Raw genomic sequence first — 18,227 nt, forward strand, 5'->3', positions numbered from 1 at the left:
GATAGATTAGCCAAAATAAAATGGTGCAACCAAATAATGAAGTGCAAAAGAGGTCCGCCATACTGTTTTCTCTCCTCTTGCTGCGTGTTACGGCATTGTCGTGCGGGATTAAGGAATGTATCTGCAAACAGATATAAGAATTAATATTGTAACTATATTTTTCTCGATGTGATAAAGAAAAACTTCATGAAGTAGAGGTTGATTTAGTAGTGGTCGGCATGAGAAGCACTGAGGGAAGAAACGACGAAGGACAGAGTTTAGCGTGCCGTCGACAAGAAGGGTGCTAGAGACCGATTACAAGCTTGGAATTGGCGAGGTTAGCGATCACAGCCTGTCAGTGACACCATCCCAACATTTGTCTCGAGTGATTTAGGGAAATCACTAGAAGCTTACATCTGTATAACGGAACGGGGATTTGAACCAACGGCCTCCCGAACGTGAGTCCAATGTCAGCGCTTTGCTACGTACCATGGGCAGATGCGCCAATTGTTCAGTGTGTTAACTCGTTTGATGAATCTTATCATAGACAACGTCTGCCATCACAAGTACGGTAACACTGAAAGTAATTGTTAGATTTTCGGTGTTTTGAAGCAAGCGACTGGAGGACAATCATCGAATCAACAACTTGCGTAGTAGCCGCTATCGTGCGCTGCTATAGTACTGAAACAGATTTACTGCGACGAACTTCAAACTGTTTACATTTTTGCAAGCACCAGAGAGAATGGAAAATTCAAGTGGATTCTAACGAAGATTGAGGGAAATCTTTATTTTCCCTGTATTTAAAAAGTAGCTTAGCGCCCGCTGCTTCGCTCGTGTAGACTGTATGGTCTGCAGACATTTCTTTTTATTTAATCGAATTTTTATATTGTTCATAAACTGCAACACCTTCTAAGGTTATCACAATAATTAAGGCCAAATAAGCGTGATCTTTTCCTAATTTACTTCTGAACACAAAGCGATTCTGGTAGCTGGAGTCCAAAGCTATTGTTAATTATGTCTTTTGCGTTCTTATGAAGATATTTCCTTAGCAAATTTCATCCCCTAACAAATACTTTTTATGTATAACCGAGAAGTCAAATATCAGTTTTCATAAATTTAGCTTTAAAATTTTGTTAATGTAACGAAGTATTTTCTTGTAATTTTTTTCCTCTATTGCACTCCCTTAGGGGTTGAATTTCCAGAAACACTGAAACACGTTTTTTTTTTCCTAACTTCTCAGTTGTCATAGATGTAGCCTTAAAAATTCTTTAGTAGTTCTTTAGTAACCATTTATTTCAAAAAATCTTTCGCTCACTATTTTCCCCCCTTAGTGGCCAAATTTCCAAAAGTGCTGAAACACGTATTACTTATTTTCCGACTGAGAAACCAAATATCAGTTTTCGTAGTTCTGGCTTCAAAAATCCCTTAATAGAGATATACTTTCAAAAGTTCTTCCAGTCCCTTTAGGAGTGGAATTTCGCATAAGTCCTCCTTAAGGGATTCCTACAATATAAGATTCACACTCTCTCCGAGTTTATATCCTTAGCGGTATGGGCTGGGCGATGATGACTCAGTGAATCAGTCTGACCCTGTTTCACCCCCTTAGGGATTGAATTTCCAAAATCTGTGAAACACGTATTTTTTCATCTCTAACCGAGAAGCCAAACACCAATTTTCAAATATTTACCTTTAAAAATGCTTTCGCAATTAAATATTACCAAAAATGTTTCACCCACTGTTTCACCCCCTTAGTGGTTGAATTTCCAAAAACAGTGACGTGAGTATGTTTTATTTCCAACAGAAAAGCCAAATACTAATTCCTACAGATTTAGCTTCAAAAATGCTTGCACAATGGAATATTTCCATAAAAACTTTTATCCCCCGTTCCACCTCCTTAGGGCTCGAATTTCCAAAAACAGTAAACACATATTTTTTTATTGCTGAGAAGCCAAATTTAAATTTTCATAGATTTAGCTGTTAAAACGCAATAAATTATTTTCGTAAGAAGTCTCATCTCCTCTTACACCCCCTTAGGGTTTCAGTTTCCAAAAAACACTGAAACAAGTTTTTTTTATTTGTATCCGAGAAGTCAACTATCAATGTTCGTAGATGAAGCTTCAAATAATACTTTAGTAGTTCTTTAATAATGATATATTTCAAAAAAAGCTTTCATCCATGCGGAAACAAGTATATCTTTATTTATAGCCGAGAAATCATACCAATTTTCGTAGGTCTAGCATCAAAATTGCCTTAATAGCAACATCTAAAAAACACCTTCATCCCCTATTTGATCCCCTTAGGGCTGGAATTTCTTAAACGGCACCTACAATATCGGGTCCACACCTTTTCCAATTTTCAAGTTTCTATCCTTAGAGGTTCTGGCTGGACGATGGTGAGTCAGTCAGTCAGTTAGGCAGGACATACATTGCCTTTTATGTATAGACATTAATTAAAACTATGAACTGCTCTTATTTCAAAATGGTTCTTCTTCAAAAATGAAAAGGAAGACAGCTTCGTTTTCGCTAAGTGGCCAGAAATCTCCTATGTAATCTAACCTACCTGGATCCCTCTCCATGTCAGATTGTTATTAAAATTTTTATGGAAGTGAAACTAGGCAGGGAGCTGTTAACACTGTCGTTATAAGGTGAATATATTTTGTAGAATGTGTGTTTCTTGTTTTGGGACTTGGGCTCTCGGAATCTCTTGATGCACAACGTCGATGTTGTTGTGTAGTTTGCTGAGCATTTCTGTTACACGCACGTGATGACTAAACGACAAAGCGAAGAAATGAACCGTTTTTCGTTGAATGTTCTCTATAAATCCTGCCTCTTAAGGATCCCAGATCGCCGAACAGTAGTTGAGATCGAGCCACCTCTATCGACTACACTTCCTTAGCTTTCTGACTTTCGCTTTGCTACATCCATTTGAGTCGTTCCAACTTAAGTCGCTCGGGAAAGTCAACGACAGCAAAAGTCACAACTAGCTAATGTCTCCGAGTCTCTAGAGTGTAGGTTTCGGCGCAATTGTTGGAAAGAAGAGATTACGCTGCCCCACGGATGCCAACACGTTAGTTTTCACAGAAACAGCACATGTTACTGTCATTTTACTCAAACGTAGCGAAGTTAGTTTCTGAGACGTCATCTGTACTTCTGTCACTTAAGACGTGTCTCACACTGTTCAACATTTGACCTTCTAGTCAGCCGACAAGGACTTAATTTCTGTCGGAATGCGCCGGAATGGCGTTCCGGCACCTCCCGATGAATATTTTTGAACTCACTAGAGCAAGTCGCTACTAGATATTTAAAGTAGTTCAAAATGTTCAAATGTGTTGTGAAATCTTATGGGACTTAACTGCTAAGGTCATCAGTCCCTAAGCTTACACACTACTTAATCTAAATTATCCGAAGGACATACACACACACCCATGCCCGAGGGAGGACTCGAACCTCCGCCGGCACCAGCCGTTTAAAGTAGTACACATGTATTCGATAGATATGGGTAACCTTCGTGTCGACTGTCTTATGTTTACGATTGCCAGAAGTCTTGTGGCTTTATTGTTTTGATTACAAGAAATTATGTTTTAAAAATTTTGGTTTCAGAACATTATTTTTTAAAAAAAGATTTCTTATTCCAAATTTTATCATTAGTTTTCAAAAATCGAAGCTCGTAATTTTTTATGGCTAGGGAGGGGGGAAATGGTTGTATGGTTGAAGAGGTGGGTCCCTGCGTGATCCCTGCACCTAAAATTCTAGAAGTTAGGCACTGCAGCCCCCATTTATTGAATTATAGGCCTTTGGTCGAATAACTAACATTACTAACATTCCTACTGAAACTGATAGTCTAATTGGCTGTCAACAGACAGGACCTCCTGTTACTTTATTTGTCCTCTTGTGCTCATCCTACAATCAGAATTTGTGCTGTAACGAAATCATCTTTCATGGGATATTAAACATAATTTTCTTCCTTCATAATGTCCAAGAAAATTTACTCTGACCGCATAAAACCTCGTGGCAAACCAGTCCATAAATGTATGTAAAAGCATTTAGCGTGTTATGGCAATAAATTCACTGTGTAACTACGCTTGGCTTAAGAAAAGTCTAATATGCGCTTATAGACATTGCAAAGGAATCGTCCTTACCCGCTAGCACATCAAATGTAGCTCGGGATTTTCGTACAATGAACACTTGCAGCAGCACCTCCCTCCTGGAAGGCTCTTAAATGATTTTCCTCAAGTCGCTGGCTTTACAATTATATCCCTGGCGCATCTAAAACAGTGAAGCACTGGCTTCAAGCAAGATGAAGGAGGTGGAAGCATCGTGGGAAGTTTACAGAACGGCACAAATGCCCACCGAGAGGCGATGGCGCAATGCTGGGGAACAATCAAGAATGGGTGCCACTGGGTTCGGTCTTGGGTCCTCTGCTGTTCTTAATATAGATTAATGACTTGCCATTCTATATTCACGAAGATGCAAAGCTGGTACTTTTTGACGATGATACAAATATAGCTATCGCACCCAACAGGCAAGAATTAACTGATTAAATTGTAAACGATGTTTTTCAGAAAATCATTAAGTGGTTCTTTGCAAATGGGCTCTCATTAAACTTTGACAAAAACAGTATATACACTTCCACACAGTAAACGGAATGACAATTAATAAATATAGACTTCGATCAGAAATCGGTAGCTAAGGTAGAATATTCAAAATTTCTAGGTTAGGCTATGCATTGATGAGGGGTTGAACTGGAAAACACACACTGAAGATCTGCTGAAACGTTACTTATGCTATTAGGGTCATTGCCAATTTTGGCGATATACATCTCAGAAAATTAGCTTACCAGGCCTATTTTCATTCTCTGCTTTCGTATGGTATCATATTCTGGGGTAACTCATCATTGAGTAAAAGAGTGTTCATTGCACAAAAGCGTGTAATCAGAATAATTGCTGGAGCTCATGCAAGATCATCCTGCAGACACTTATTTAAAGAGCTACGGATGTTCACTGTAGCCTCGCAATATATATATTCACTTATGAAATTTGTTATTAACAATCCGAACGAATTCAAAAGTAATAGCAGTGTACATGGCTACAACACTAGGAGAAAGGATGATCTTCACTACTCAAGGTTAAATCTAACTTTGGCTCAGAAAGTTATTATGCTGCCACAAAAGTCTTTGGTCACTTACCTAATAGCATCAAAAGTCTGACAGATAGCCATATAGCATTTAAAAGAAAATTGAAAGAGTTTCTGAATGGCAACTCCTTCTACTCATTAGACGAATTTTTGGATATAGTAAGTGGGTAATTCCCCCCCCCCCCCCCTCCCCACCCCCCTCCCCAAAAAAAATTAAGTGTCATGTAATATTTTGTGTAATGTAATATCTTGGACAGACACCTTTTATTAACCTGACACTTTCCACATCATTACGAAGTGTCGTATTCATGATCTATGGAAGAGGTACTAATCTAATCTATAGCTGGACTCCTTCACCGTACGTCACGAACGACGCCATGTAGTTGTGAAGGAGTTGTCAAGCAGAGTAACTGGTTTCACGTGCACTGAAGTTCATCCATCCTCTTAACAAGTACCAGTAAACACCGGTTGGGTAAACATCCCGAGCTGCTATAAATTCACATCGGAATTACGCAATAGCGCCGAAGTCAGAAGAGGCGGGAATGAGTGAGAGGACTCACCAGCGGCGCTGTGCGAGGGGCTGCCGTCGGCTGACTTGACGGTGATGCCGGTAGAGGCGCTGCTGGTGCTGCTACTGCTGCTGCTACCGCCTCCTGGAACACAAGCGGCACAGCAGCTGATCAGTGGCCACTCTGCACATCTTCAAAAATTTATCAAACAGGAGGCAAGACTCTAACATTGCCGTTGATATAACTGAACTGATTCGGTGCTTTTGAGAACATGTGACCCAAGAGTTATATTTGACAGAAAGTACACAGATCTTACTGCATCGCAAATGATTGATGTCACATTTTTTATTTGACGATCTGAAATCATATCCTAGTAAGATTAATTCCAGCTTGTCCAACGAGGTAGAAAATATTCACAAAAGACGCTTTTATTCATATACTAATAACGTTAGGTTCTCCTTTCATAAAGCCTCGGTATCATACTTACCATGCAGTTGAAGATTTAAGGTCATCAATTCCGAACTAGACCAATCTATTGCACGACATTGTCCATAGTACGTTTGTGTACAAACAGATGTCTTCAAAATAGAAGAGGCATTAGGAAACTCCTTCAACCCTTCTAATGACGCCTGTCAAATGACTTTACTGCAATCTCAAACCTCCATCTATACAGCGGACATATTGGCCGTAGGGGATGTCATTTGTTATGAAATACAGATATTTAAGCTTATTTTGATATTCACAGGCTTCCAAAGCTTTTTTCATAAAATTAAAAAATCCAAAACTCGATAAGCAGACTGACAGATATATTTTGGATACATTGAACAGTATTACTGAATCATAGAAAAATCTCATACACGTCGATTGCTGTGGATGAAAGAACATCATGGGACTTTCTATAAGAAAATCGTCTACCTACTAGCCAAGAGGAGCAATACAGAAAAACAGTTCCTTCTAATACTTCTGTCTCATAATGATTTCAAACCTACGATCAAGGAAGCTCTTTACCATACTGGGACCATGAATAGCATGCAATACCTAGCGGCCATACAACCAAACATCTCAAAAAATGGTTCAAATGGCTCTGAGCACAATGCGCCTTAACTTCTGAGGTCATCAGTCGCTTAGAACTTAGAACTAATTAAACCTAACTAACCTAAGCACATCACACACATCCATGCCCGAGGCAGGATTCGAACCAAACATCTCACCTCGACCTTGGTTCGACTATGTGATGCTAAGTGAGCGTCATATGGCGTCTATCATTCCTATGAGGCTGAGTCACACATGTTACCCCTACACATTTATATTGGATAAGTATTCTATTTTCTGGAAGCTGTGATCAGGATAAAACTGAACAGGCAGATCTAAATCACACAATTTTGGTAAGCACAATGGACGAGGAAGCACTTACAGGAAACTGGCTGCAAGGACGTTTCTTCTATCTACTCCACATTAAGAAAAACATTCCGGAGGTGAAATATTCTTCCATTCGCATCTCCGCGCGGAGACTACTTAGGAGGACGTTGTCATCAGGAAAAACAAAACTGGCATTCTACAAATCGGAACATGGAGGAGAGACAGGGTTATAAATACAGAACCGAATAGAGGTAACACAGGAGTAGGTCTAATAATGAATAAGAAAACGTGAAGGCAGGTAACCCACTTTTTTCGAGTCGTCAGTCTTCTGACTGGTCTGATGAGGCCCACCACGAATTACTCTCCTGTGTCAGCCTTTTCATCTCCGAATTGTACTTGCAACATACGTTCTCAATTATTTGCTAGTTGTATTCCAATCTGTGTCTACCTCTACTGCTCCCTCTAGTACAATGGAAGTTATTGGCTGACGTCTTAACTGTTGTCCTGTCATTCTGCCCTTGCTTATTGCCAGTGTCTTCCATACACTCCTTTGCTCTCCCATTCTGCAGCGAACCTCCTCATTCCTTACCTTACCAATCCACTTAATTTTCAACATTCTTCTTTAGCACCACATCTCAAATGCTTAAATTTTCTTTTGTTCCGGTTTTCCCTCAGTCCACGTTTCACTACCGTGAAGTGCTGTGCTGCAAGGAAGGACATTCTCAGAGTTTTCTTCCCCATAGTGAGGCCTATGTTTGATACTAATAGATTTCTCTTGGCCAGGAATCTCAGTTTACCAGTGCTAGTCTGCTTTTAACGTCCTGCTTGCTCCGCCCGTCATGGGTAAATTTGCTGCCTAGGAAGTACCTAGTTCGTGATCATCAGTTCTAATGTTACGTTTCTCTCTGTTCTCATTTCTGCTACTTCTCTTAACTTTCATCTTTTTTCGTTTTACTCACAATACATTCCTGTACTCATTAGACTATTCATTCCATTCTGCGGATCCTGCAATTCTCATTCACTTTTACTGAGGATAGTAATGTCATCAGCGAATATTATCATTGATATCATTTTAGCTTACATTTTAATGCTACTCTTGAATCTTTCTTTTATTTCCGTCATTGCTTCTTCACTGTACGAATTGAACAGTTGGGGCGATAGAATATAGCCGTATCATACACTTTTCTTAATCTGAGCACTTCGTTCTTGGTCTTCCAGTTTCATTATTCCCTCTTGGTTCTTGTAGACATCGTATACTATTCGTCTTTCCCTATTTTTATCCAATTACGCCGTCTCAAAAGACTTAATAGTCCATAGTATACTGTACTAGCCACAATACTGAGCGTATTCTATCAGAGTATTTTAACTTAACTTTTTGTGTTAACTATGTGCAGTAAAAATGTTGCTGGCTGTCTGATATAAATAAAAATATATGAGGCTGATACTAAAAATTAAAATTCGAAATACAAACCTTAATCAGAAGAATCCTCAAAGTGGAGGAACAGGAACTAAATTTTAAAATCATTTATTCAAGTTTGATGCTATCTAGAACAGTTTCTCTACTGACAAAATGTCGTATATGATCATATACGAAGACTATAGACACTCCTCACACTGCGCTTGTCCGACCTCTGCTGGAGTATTGTTGTGCGGTATGAGATCCTTTCCAGACAGTATTGACGGAGGACATCGAAAAAGTACAAAGAAGATCAGCTCGTTTAGTATTATCGCTCGGATATGATGAGCGAGTCGGGGTGGCAATAGTCAAAACAAAGGCCATTTGCGTTGTGGCGAGAGCTTTTCGCGAAATTCAATCACCAACTTTCTCCTTTGAATGTGAAAATATTTTAAGGTGCCCAAACCACATAGGGAGAAATAAACATCATAATAAAATAAGAGAAATAACGGTGCATACAGAAAGATTTTAAGTTTTCGTTTTCCTCACCAGCTGTTAGGGAGTGGGACGGCAGGGAAATAATCAAATAAAACTGTACCGTTCCAGAGACCTTATCAAATCGCAAACATCTATGACGAATATATGCAGACTGCAGCGATGAATGAAAATTTGTACCAAGGCCAGGATTTGAACCAGCGTCCCCTGCTCAGTAGACAGATGTGCAAACCATGTTGACACCCTGGCACAGTGGCTTTGCACAACTGCACTGATTGCTTTAGCACGCCTCAATCCAAACTGCCATACACTTGGTCTTGGTCTAAACTCGAGCATCATTGCAGAGGCTCACCAACTGTGTTGGAACAGCACCTCAACATCGAATGAAACGGGCGGTAGAGAAAGAGCCTGAAAGTGGTGCGAAGAGCCCTCTGCCGTGCACTTAAGTGTGAGTTGCAGAATTGTGATGTAGATGTAGATGTAGACATTAACGAATTTATTGCACTATTGATACCTTCAAGTTTTATAATGGTTACTGTCATAACTAAAGCAGAATAAATCGTGTTTTGAAGGCTATGTTTCATGGACAATTTGACTTAAGTGTAGCCCAAGACCAACATTCAACAATATGAATGTGCAAAATCTCCCAAAACAGAGCTAAAAAAATTGGCCGTTAAGCCAACCGTTTAACTGCTTAGAAATGAACAAGGGCGGTCTTTGTATACCCGGTTTGTCACATTATTGTGCAATCATGCCAGGCTGACTGCACAATTCATAAATCTACCACTATGTTACGCTGTTGCACCGCAAAGAGTTTGAGAACCTACCAACTCCGGAAGAGGACGTACTTTCTACCTTGAAATTGCAAACTTATTTTCTCTGTTAAAGTACAGAGTATGGCATTTTCCCAGTTCGACTGATTCCATGGATGAATTACGAGTAGATGAACAAACTACAATACAGCAATGTCACGATCTTTAGTGTCTACTGAATGCTACAATAGTTCTGTTCTCAGTCGCCTGTGCAATGTGTATTTCAGATGTGGCCAATTTCTTGAAAGATTGAGATACTTGCCAGTGATACTACCCTATAAAAAGGGTGAGAGAGGTAATATAAACAATTACCGGCCACTTTCTTTGCTACCAGTTTTGTATTTTCTACGATATGAGAAAAGAATTCCACTTTGTAGACCATGCAATGTTTTTGCATAACTTGGAACACCCGTGGATTAGGGAAGGAGCTCAACAACGGTGGAAAGTAGAAAGCAGAAGGTTGTCCTCCACTGTCGACAAAAGGGCAGAATAGTTTGAATGTGACTGTCGTCTGATTGAGTTGTTGCAGGGTTTTATTCTAGGTCCACTGCATTCCTTGATATACAGGGAGTAAACAGGAACGTTGTCTCACAGTGGTGTAGGTGAAATCGAGACGAAAAAATTGATGTAAGAAACTTGTAGTGTACCAAGCCGTAACAACCTGAAATTGCCCCCGAAAGTCAGCTAATCGCATATTGGCCGCGTGATTGAATTTCTTTTTCTTGTTAAAATCGTTCTCGAATATTAAAAAGCCTCTGTTCTCGCACTTAAAAAAATGTAAAATTGACGATTCTGTAAATGCTACCTCAATGTTTTCCACCAAATACACAAACGTGAGTCTTGCCTCAAAATGTTGTGAATTTTCGCACCATAAAATTAACAATTAAATCGTTTTGTTTGTCTGGCCTTCTACCTATGGAACTACTACGCTCGTAAGGATCGAATTTAGATCGAATTGTAAATGTAATTAGTTTTAGCATAACGTGTACAAATGCCTTTTTCTCTCGTTACTCTCATGACAATGTTTAAATTAACAATTTTAAGGGACTACCAAACCAAGCCAGTGGCATGAGACAGCATGAGAATATTTAAATTTACAAGCGGCAAACATACGTTGTAGCTTTATTGGATTTTATAGGTCAATTTGAAGCTGACAGAAATTTCTCAAAGTAGAGATTAGAAGGAGGATCTATATTTCCTTTGAAGAAACTTTAAATTGACAACGATCACATTCAATACTATTTAGTGATGATGACCTGACCTATCATCATCTGATCTTCAAAAAACTCGTTGTCATACGTCCTGTTCCATTACGACTGTACCACACATGCCATGTAGATATCATAGTGGACAGTAGGTAGTGCACTCCATAGACGTTTTGTTAAAAATAAAATCAGATTTCTCACAAACAAGAACAACATAGTTAAATAAGCACGTTGTGTGAGTATCCCTTGTTATACAATTTGTTTTTTTAATTGTATTGTTTTTATTTGTGATAAATCTGTTTTTATTTTTAATAAAACCTGTGTGAATGCGCTACATACTACCCACTATGATGTCTACACGCCATACGTGATACAGTCATAATGGAACAGGACGTATAACAAGTTTTTTTAAGATCAGAAAGTGACGGTCTTATCAATTGAAATCGCTCATCAGGAATATTACTTACTTTAGATTACATTAGATTAGATTCAGTTTTCGTTCCATAGATGCAAAAAATAAGATGATTCTCGTGGGTGTGGAACATGTCAGAAAGTATAATATAAATTCATAAAAACTGAAAGGGATCTTGTACATCAGAAGTTCCTTCAATTTGAAGTTGTTTCCCAGCTTCATAGACCGCAGGTGTCCTATGTAAAATTGTTCGTCTGGACTTGCTTCCACCACTATGGCACATTGTAGATGGTTCAAATGGCTCTGAGCACTATGGGACTTAACATCTGTGGTCATCAGTCCCCTAGAACTTAGAACTACTTAAACCTAACTAACCTAAGGACATCACACACATCCATGCCCGAGGCAGGATTCGAACCTGCGACCGTAGCGGTCACGCGGTTCCAGACTGTAGCGCCTAGAACCGCACGGCCACACCGGCCGGCTACATTGTAGACAGTTAGCGTTTACAACCTGTATATCAGTGTCAGGTACTAAATATGACAGGTGACACGGGTGTTATTGTGAAAGATGTGGAATGTAATATGAATGATGTAGCTAATAGGGTAACAGTAACATCAGCAAGTAGCTTTACGAGACCACATTAACGCTTAACTATGACAGAGCGCAATGGGTAGATTTTCTGACGCGAAGTTTTTGTAAAGGCCAAATTTTATTGCCGGGATGTAATCAAATAGTCAGTAAAGTCGGCAGTCTTGTACCCTTAGGAGTGATGGTATGAAAGGCTTTCTTGGCAGTATCACGTTCAACGCCTTGTGCAGAAACTCAATTCTACCATCTTCACTGTACTAATGATCTCTGCCTTCTCTGACACTAACACACGAAGGCTTGCACACACTGCTTCCTTTCACTGTATTACGGTGTGATATTTTGGGGAAACTTTGAGCACGCACAAGGCCTATTCTTACTCTTGTGAAAATTGGAAACTGAAATAGAACAGGCGTATTGCAGCCACGATTGCGTTGTGTTGTATTGTGTTGGGAAGCGGCGTCGGAATCTGCGCGCCACGATGCTGAAGGGGTCATTTTCTGCAGCTAAGTAAGTACTGTAAATGATAAACGATGCGACACATCAGTTTTTCTGAGGTGTGGCTTCCTTGAAGAAGTAGTTTTTGTAGCCCCAGTTTCAGTCTATTGCTTGTGTTTTATACGATGTATCACCTTAGGAAGTGAAGAAAAATATACTGTACTGCTGAAACTTGTACCGAACTTAACCTGCTGCGTGCAATCTATTTGAAATCTGTCCGTGGACGACAGTGCATGTACCAATATGTTTCAAAAAGCTGCGCGCCAAAATGTGTTTTTTCAGGCGGTCGTATCTTTGGTGCTATTGATCACAGAGTTAATGGACCAAGCATTCTGGATAGCCCTTGTCCTAGCGACCATTTGCGTACCTATCAGAAAAGGGGAATAGTGTAGCTATCCTACAGTACTTGGTAAAAATTTTGATAGTACACACATCCTCCAGCCCTGGTAAATTGAGCACACCGGTTGGTTCTTTTGTATTAGATCTGGTCTGGGGTGGACCTAAGTCAGCTTATGAAAGGACAATTTGTTCATGGGTGGTTCCTGACAAAACCCCGAAAAACCGTTTTTTCGGTACGTAAAGTGCGAACTGTGGGGATGACCGCTTCTACCAGGATAGGAACTTTGACAGTGGCAACTATTTATTTACAGCTCGTACAAAATAGATACGTTTTTCAAAGTTTTACTGACTTTCAAAGTGGTCACCAGCACTGTGCATAGCCAGCGATGTGGAAGTCGTAGGATACTCTTAGCAGTGCCAGTTGTGTTGACAGTTCGAGCGGCGCGGTCTATTTCCCGACGAATTTGTAGCAGTAGTGAAGCGAATGCCGTGAAGTGTTTCCTTCAGTTTAGAAATCCAGTTGAACTCACGAGGGCTTACGTCAGGGGAGCACAGTAGGTGGTATAGCACTTAATAGCCCCGTCAATCAAACAAATCAGCAACAGTTTTCACTGTACGTTCTTGAACATTGTCCTACAAATTGATGGTCAGGTCCTGCAGAAAAATCATCACTTCTGTCTCTATGCTGTTCATTTTTGGAATACAAACTACGACTTTTTAAACACGTATTAATTATGTACGAGCTGTAAGTAAATAGTTGCAACTATTAAAGTTCCAACCCTCGTTTAACTTTTATTCAACATATGTTCTCACAATGATGTTTTCGGGGAGCTTCAAAATTTTTTTCGATATCTTTGTCGCTTACCGCGATCCGTACTTGCACACGTAAAATACGCACGTAATATCCAGTCTGATGTGTAAATGTAGTTTTAACTGACGTAGTGAACACATGAGAAGTGTTCTGTAGTCACTGGAACGGCCGTGCGGTTAAAGGCGCTGCAGTCTGGAACCGCAAGACCGCTACGGTCGCAGGTTCGAATCCTGCCTCGGGCATGGATGTTTGTGATGTCCTTAGGTTAGTTAGGTTTAACTAGTTCTAAGGTCTAGGGGACTAATGACCTCAGCAGTTGAGTCCCATAGTGCTCAGAGCCATTTGAACCATTACTGGAACGGTTCTGATATCACGAGGCTGTGGTTTCAGTCAAAATTTATTCCTCAGTAAGAATTTATTAATCGCTGTCCCTGTATAATGGGCACTACACGCCTATACAAATGGCCCAATGTGGTACTTCAGTAACAAAAAATGGGCTAAAAAGGATCTTAAAAGTTTGAAAGAACTTAAAATGACTGCCAAAAATTATGGAAATCTGAAAAGACTGAAAATTCAGTAAAATATTTGTAATAACATTTTTACGCCTTTAATATACAAATCATAAGCCGGGTGTTTTCAGTGAATTGCGATCTATGAACAAAGTATTCAGAAAAAATGTAAAGAAAACAATTTTGTCTTATCCTCGTATTATCCATGAATATTTGTTGTTTATATGTGTCAAGGTACATAAATATGTGGAAGTATATAAATAAACTGTCAAACATTTACTGACCTATAGAATTCGTTTCATACAAGCAGCACACCTTGCTCCAGCAAGGAAAAGAAGGAAACCAGTGAAAAAATGCTCCTGTCGGAGCAGATAAAAGGCGAACATATCGGCGCCTTTTTATTTTTTTATTTTTTTGCTGAACGAGAGTATCAGAGAGACAATGACGGTGGAAGAGACTGTGCCAGTGGGAGAGGAAGAGAGGGGAGGCAGTAGTGGTGGCGGACAGAAAGTGGCAGTGAAAGAGAAAGAGAGATGCACGGAGACAATAGCAGTGGGAGCCAAAGAAAGAATAGACATTAATGGTCAGTGAAAGACAGTGTGGCAGTAAAACATAGAGATGGATGGAAATAGGAGGAGTGGGAGCAAAAGAGAGAGGAGCCAATCCAAGTGAAATATATAGATGAGTGGAGACCATGCACAGCCTTGGGAGGTCTGTATCAGCCCAGATTGGCGATCTTTATCACGTACATGTACGGGAGAGCACATTTTGGACCGAAATTTTAAGCACGTAGGTATAGCGGAAAAATAATTTGCACCCCCAGAATTTTTGAGCTGCCAAGGTATGGTGGATACTGTGGTGTCACCGCCAGACACCACACTTGCTAGGTGGTAGTTTTAAATCGGCCGCGGTCCATTAGTACATGTCGGACCCGCGTGTCGCCACTGTCAGTGATCGCAGACCGAGCGCCACCACAAGGCAGGTCTCGAGAGACGGACTAGCACTCGCCCCAGTTGTACGGACGACTTTGCTAGCGACTACACTGACGAAGCCTCGCTCCTTTGCCGAGCAGATAGTTAGAATAGCCTTCAGCTAAGTCCATGGCTACGACCTAGCAAGGCGCCATTAGCCTTACATAGCAATTGATACTTATCGTATAAAGCATGTCTCATCAAGAACGATGTATACAACAAGGATAGATTAAAGTTAAGTATTCCAAAAGCTACGTACTTTTCTTTATAGCATTCATTACGTATCCTGTTTCAGCCCTCACGCCATCCTTCGTGTGTTTATAGCGTGCATTGCGGTCCCTTCAAATCACACTGTGTCGGCACTTCTGTCGACACATCAGATACAGTGGCAGAGGGAAAGAAAGACAGAAGGATACGGTGTATGTGAGAGAGGAGACAGTGGGAGTGGGATATGGTGTAAAAGAATAGGAGAAAAAGGGGTGGGAGATACACATACATAGACATATGTCGACAGTGCTGAGTACGAAGACTCAACTATAAAGAGACAGCGTGTGAAATAGTTTAGAATGTTCTTTGTTAAAAGAACGCAAGTATGTTCGCATGGCAAATTTTTTGTCCAGTAAGGCGAGGTGAGGTTTGAGGCAGCTGGTTCCCCACTTATCTGTCAGAGTCTTTTGAAGAGAAACGTATTTGCATTATTTGAGCTCCGGCAGGAGCATTTTTCCCCTGCTCGATAAATGTGTTAGGAAACTACTTACCGCAGCATGATTGTCGCTAGGGTCGAAATCATTCGTCCTGATCGCAGATGACCACTACGTACATTTCATCTTTTTTTCGGAATTTAAGAATATGGACTTCATTGTTCTCTCCATGATTACCAGTACAGCCAGGAAACAATACCTGTTCACCGTTCTAAATATTAACTCTCAACTTCTAAGGGCAGCATACGCGTCAGGGGCTACTACGAAGCAAAAAGGAATAGAACAATTTCTATAATGATGTTCAGCGACGACGAACGTCGCTGCCTAACTTTTGCCGTAACTCTGCCGTACCAGCAAGTTACGTTAGTATAAAAAATCCTTGGTACTGTCGTGGCACAGTCTGTCTCAGCGTAGTCTGACATAGTCTTAGTTGCACTGTGGATGTGTTAACTTGTAATGGTTTCTATTAGATGAAGAAAGATTTATTGTAAAGGACAGCAAGGATGAATATGATGTACACATTGAAAGGTGAAATGAATAACAATTGTAAATATTATTATTATTATTTTTTGAAGAGAAGAAGTTTGAGGTAAGACTGCAGCTCTGGGCACCTAATTTGCTTTTACTTTAACTTTGTTCACGCGCAGAGTTGAGAGAAAGACCACCCCACTTCCCTGAGTCATGAATTAACATTTTAATTTATTAAGCTGTTTGATCTCTATAGAAATTCTCTGTCAACATTGTACCCTCTTTAAATCAATGATCAGTTTAATAAGCTTAATACTGTTCAGGCCTATGTTATGTGTGAAGATCACGTGAAGTTTTACTCTGTCTTTTTGAATATATACTTCATCTAAAATAGTTCTCTTGGAATATCATTCATAGAAATAATAAATGAAAAGCACCAGTTTGCTTTTGTTTTACAGTATTACTTTTAATGTGTTACCCAGTTTTCGGCTTACAAGGCCAACTTCAGACATTTACAGAGTATTGTCACCAATGAAGTTACAATGTTTGTGAACAACATTGAAAGAGAATTTACACGTCTAGACTGAAGCAGAGACATACAGTAAGCCCTGGAAATTCTACATCTACATCTACATTAATAAACATCTACGTTAATAAACATCTAGCCCACAGTCCAGATCCAATCCTGATTGACCAGAAACACCTCAACACTTCCCCTCTCCTAAACTTCATACAATCATCTCTGTTGTTCATTACTTCCAACGCTGTCTGTTCCTGCATATTCCCGTTTTCCTGTATTCATTAAGTTCTTTCATTTTACTGAATTTGTCTATGTATTCCATATAGACTGTAGTTTCAATTATTAAGGTTTTATTTTAACTGGTACTTGTATTACTGTCCATGTGTAATAACTTCTTTAGTTCTCTCATCAAATATTGTTTATATTTTACTTTGTTCATTTATTTAACGCAACTGTTACATAGCCACTATTTTGAATATAATGTTAATGTTTTCCTGTTTGCTCCTTTTGTATTTATGTATTGTTCAGCCTTCTATCTTTTAATAGTGCAGTACCATCACACTCTCAAAGATTGCATTTACTGTATGTTCCCTCAAACTCTATTTTCCTGCACTTACTTATATATTTCTGTTTCTCTTTTTGACATTGCTTAAGTTCCTTATATATTCTGTGGTGACATCGATAACTGTTCCATCTTTTAATTGGTTTGTGTATCAACTCCATGTTTTATACATCCTGAAGTAGCCTTATCAATCACTAATTTTATTTCATTTTATTTTATTATTTTTATTTGATAATAGAAACTGTTATGTAGGCATGCTGTTCCCATTTTGTGTTAAAGTATTTCCTGTCTACTCCATTTTTACTTTTTCAATGCATTACCACCACACTGTCAAAGATGTTACTTTATATATGCTTCTGCTTCAATATATACGTGTAACTTCTTTTCCAATGTTGTTTACAAATATTGTAACTTCTTTGGTGAGAATACTCAGTAAACGTCTGAAAATGGCCTTGTAACCCGAAAACCGCTTAACACAATTAAACTAGTACTGTAGAACAAAAGCAATCTGGCGCTTTTCGTTTATTATAATGTGACCAATAGTGTATTTTAATACGACAGAATGCCATCATAGACAATTTATAACACTTAAAACACTTGATAATGGCACTTTGACACTTTGAAGACGAAATAATGATTGTGTTAGTGTAATTGTAGCACTGTAAATAAACAACAGTTTAATGACGGTATGGCTGTGGCCCCGCTTTATGAACAAATTATTATTATAATGTTGTTCTACCAAGAACCGACGGAATGTTCAGTTAACATGCGTCATAGAAATAGCTACTCTTCCCACCCCACCGGTTTATCATAAAACACTACCACGTATGATATGCAACTGGAAATTTTATTTAGAAATAGAAATCTAGCTTGGCCGTTGCCTACTTGCTGTTTGCTCTCGTGCTTCCAAGATATCTGCAACAATGTTGTCAAGATACAAGGTACGTGAAAATTTTGATTA

The 18,227-nt window shown here is 39.4% G+C and overlaps 1 protein-coding gene across 6 annotated transcripts in view; it reads right to left on the minus strand.

The window, feature by feature from the left end:
- The window catches only part of LOC124618523 (sorbin and SH3 domain-containing protein 1), a 935,475-nt gene that overhangs the window by 763,286 nt on the left and 153,962 nt on the right, over positions 1 to 18,227 (minus strand). For all 6 annotated transcript variants that reach the window (XM_047145356.1, XM_047145360.1, XM_047145359.1 and 3 more), the window contains exon 4: positions 5,672 to 5,764. In XM_047145356.1, coding sequence (XP_047001312.1) covers positions 5,672 to 5,764 — 93 coding nt within the window. The remainder of the gene's footprint in view (positions 1 to 5,671; positions 5,765 to 18,227) is intronic.

The sequence above is a fragment of the Schistocerca americana genome, chromosome 1, assembly GCF_021461395.2.
Source record: "Schistocerca americana isolate TAMUIC-IGC-003095 chromosome 1, iqSchAmer2.1, whole genome shotgun sequence".
Classification (NCBI taxonomy): Eukaryota; Metazoa; Arthropoda; class Insecta; order Orthoptera; family Acrididae; genus Schistocerca; species Schistocerca americana.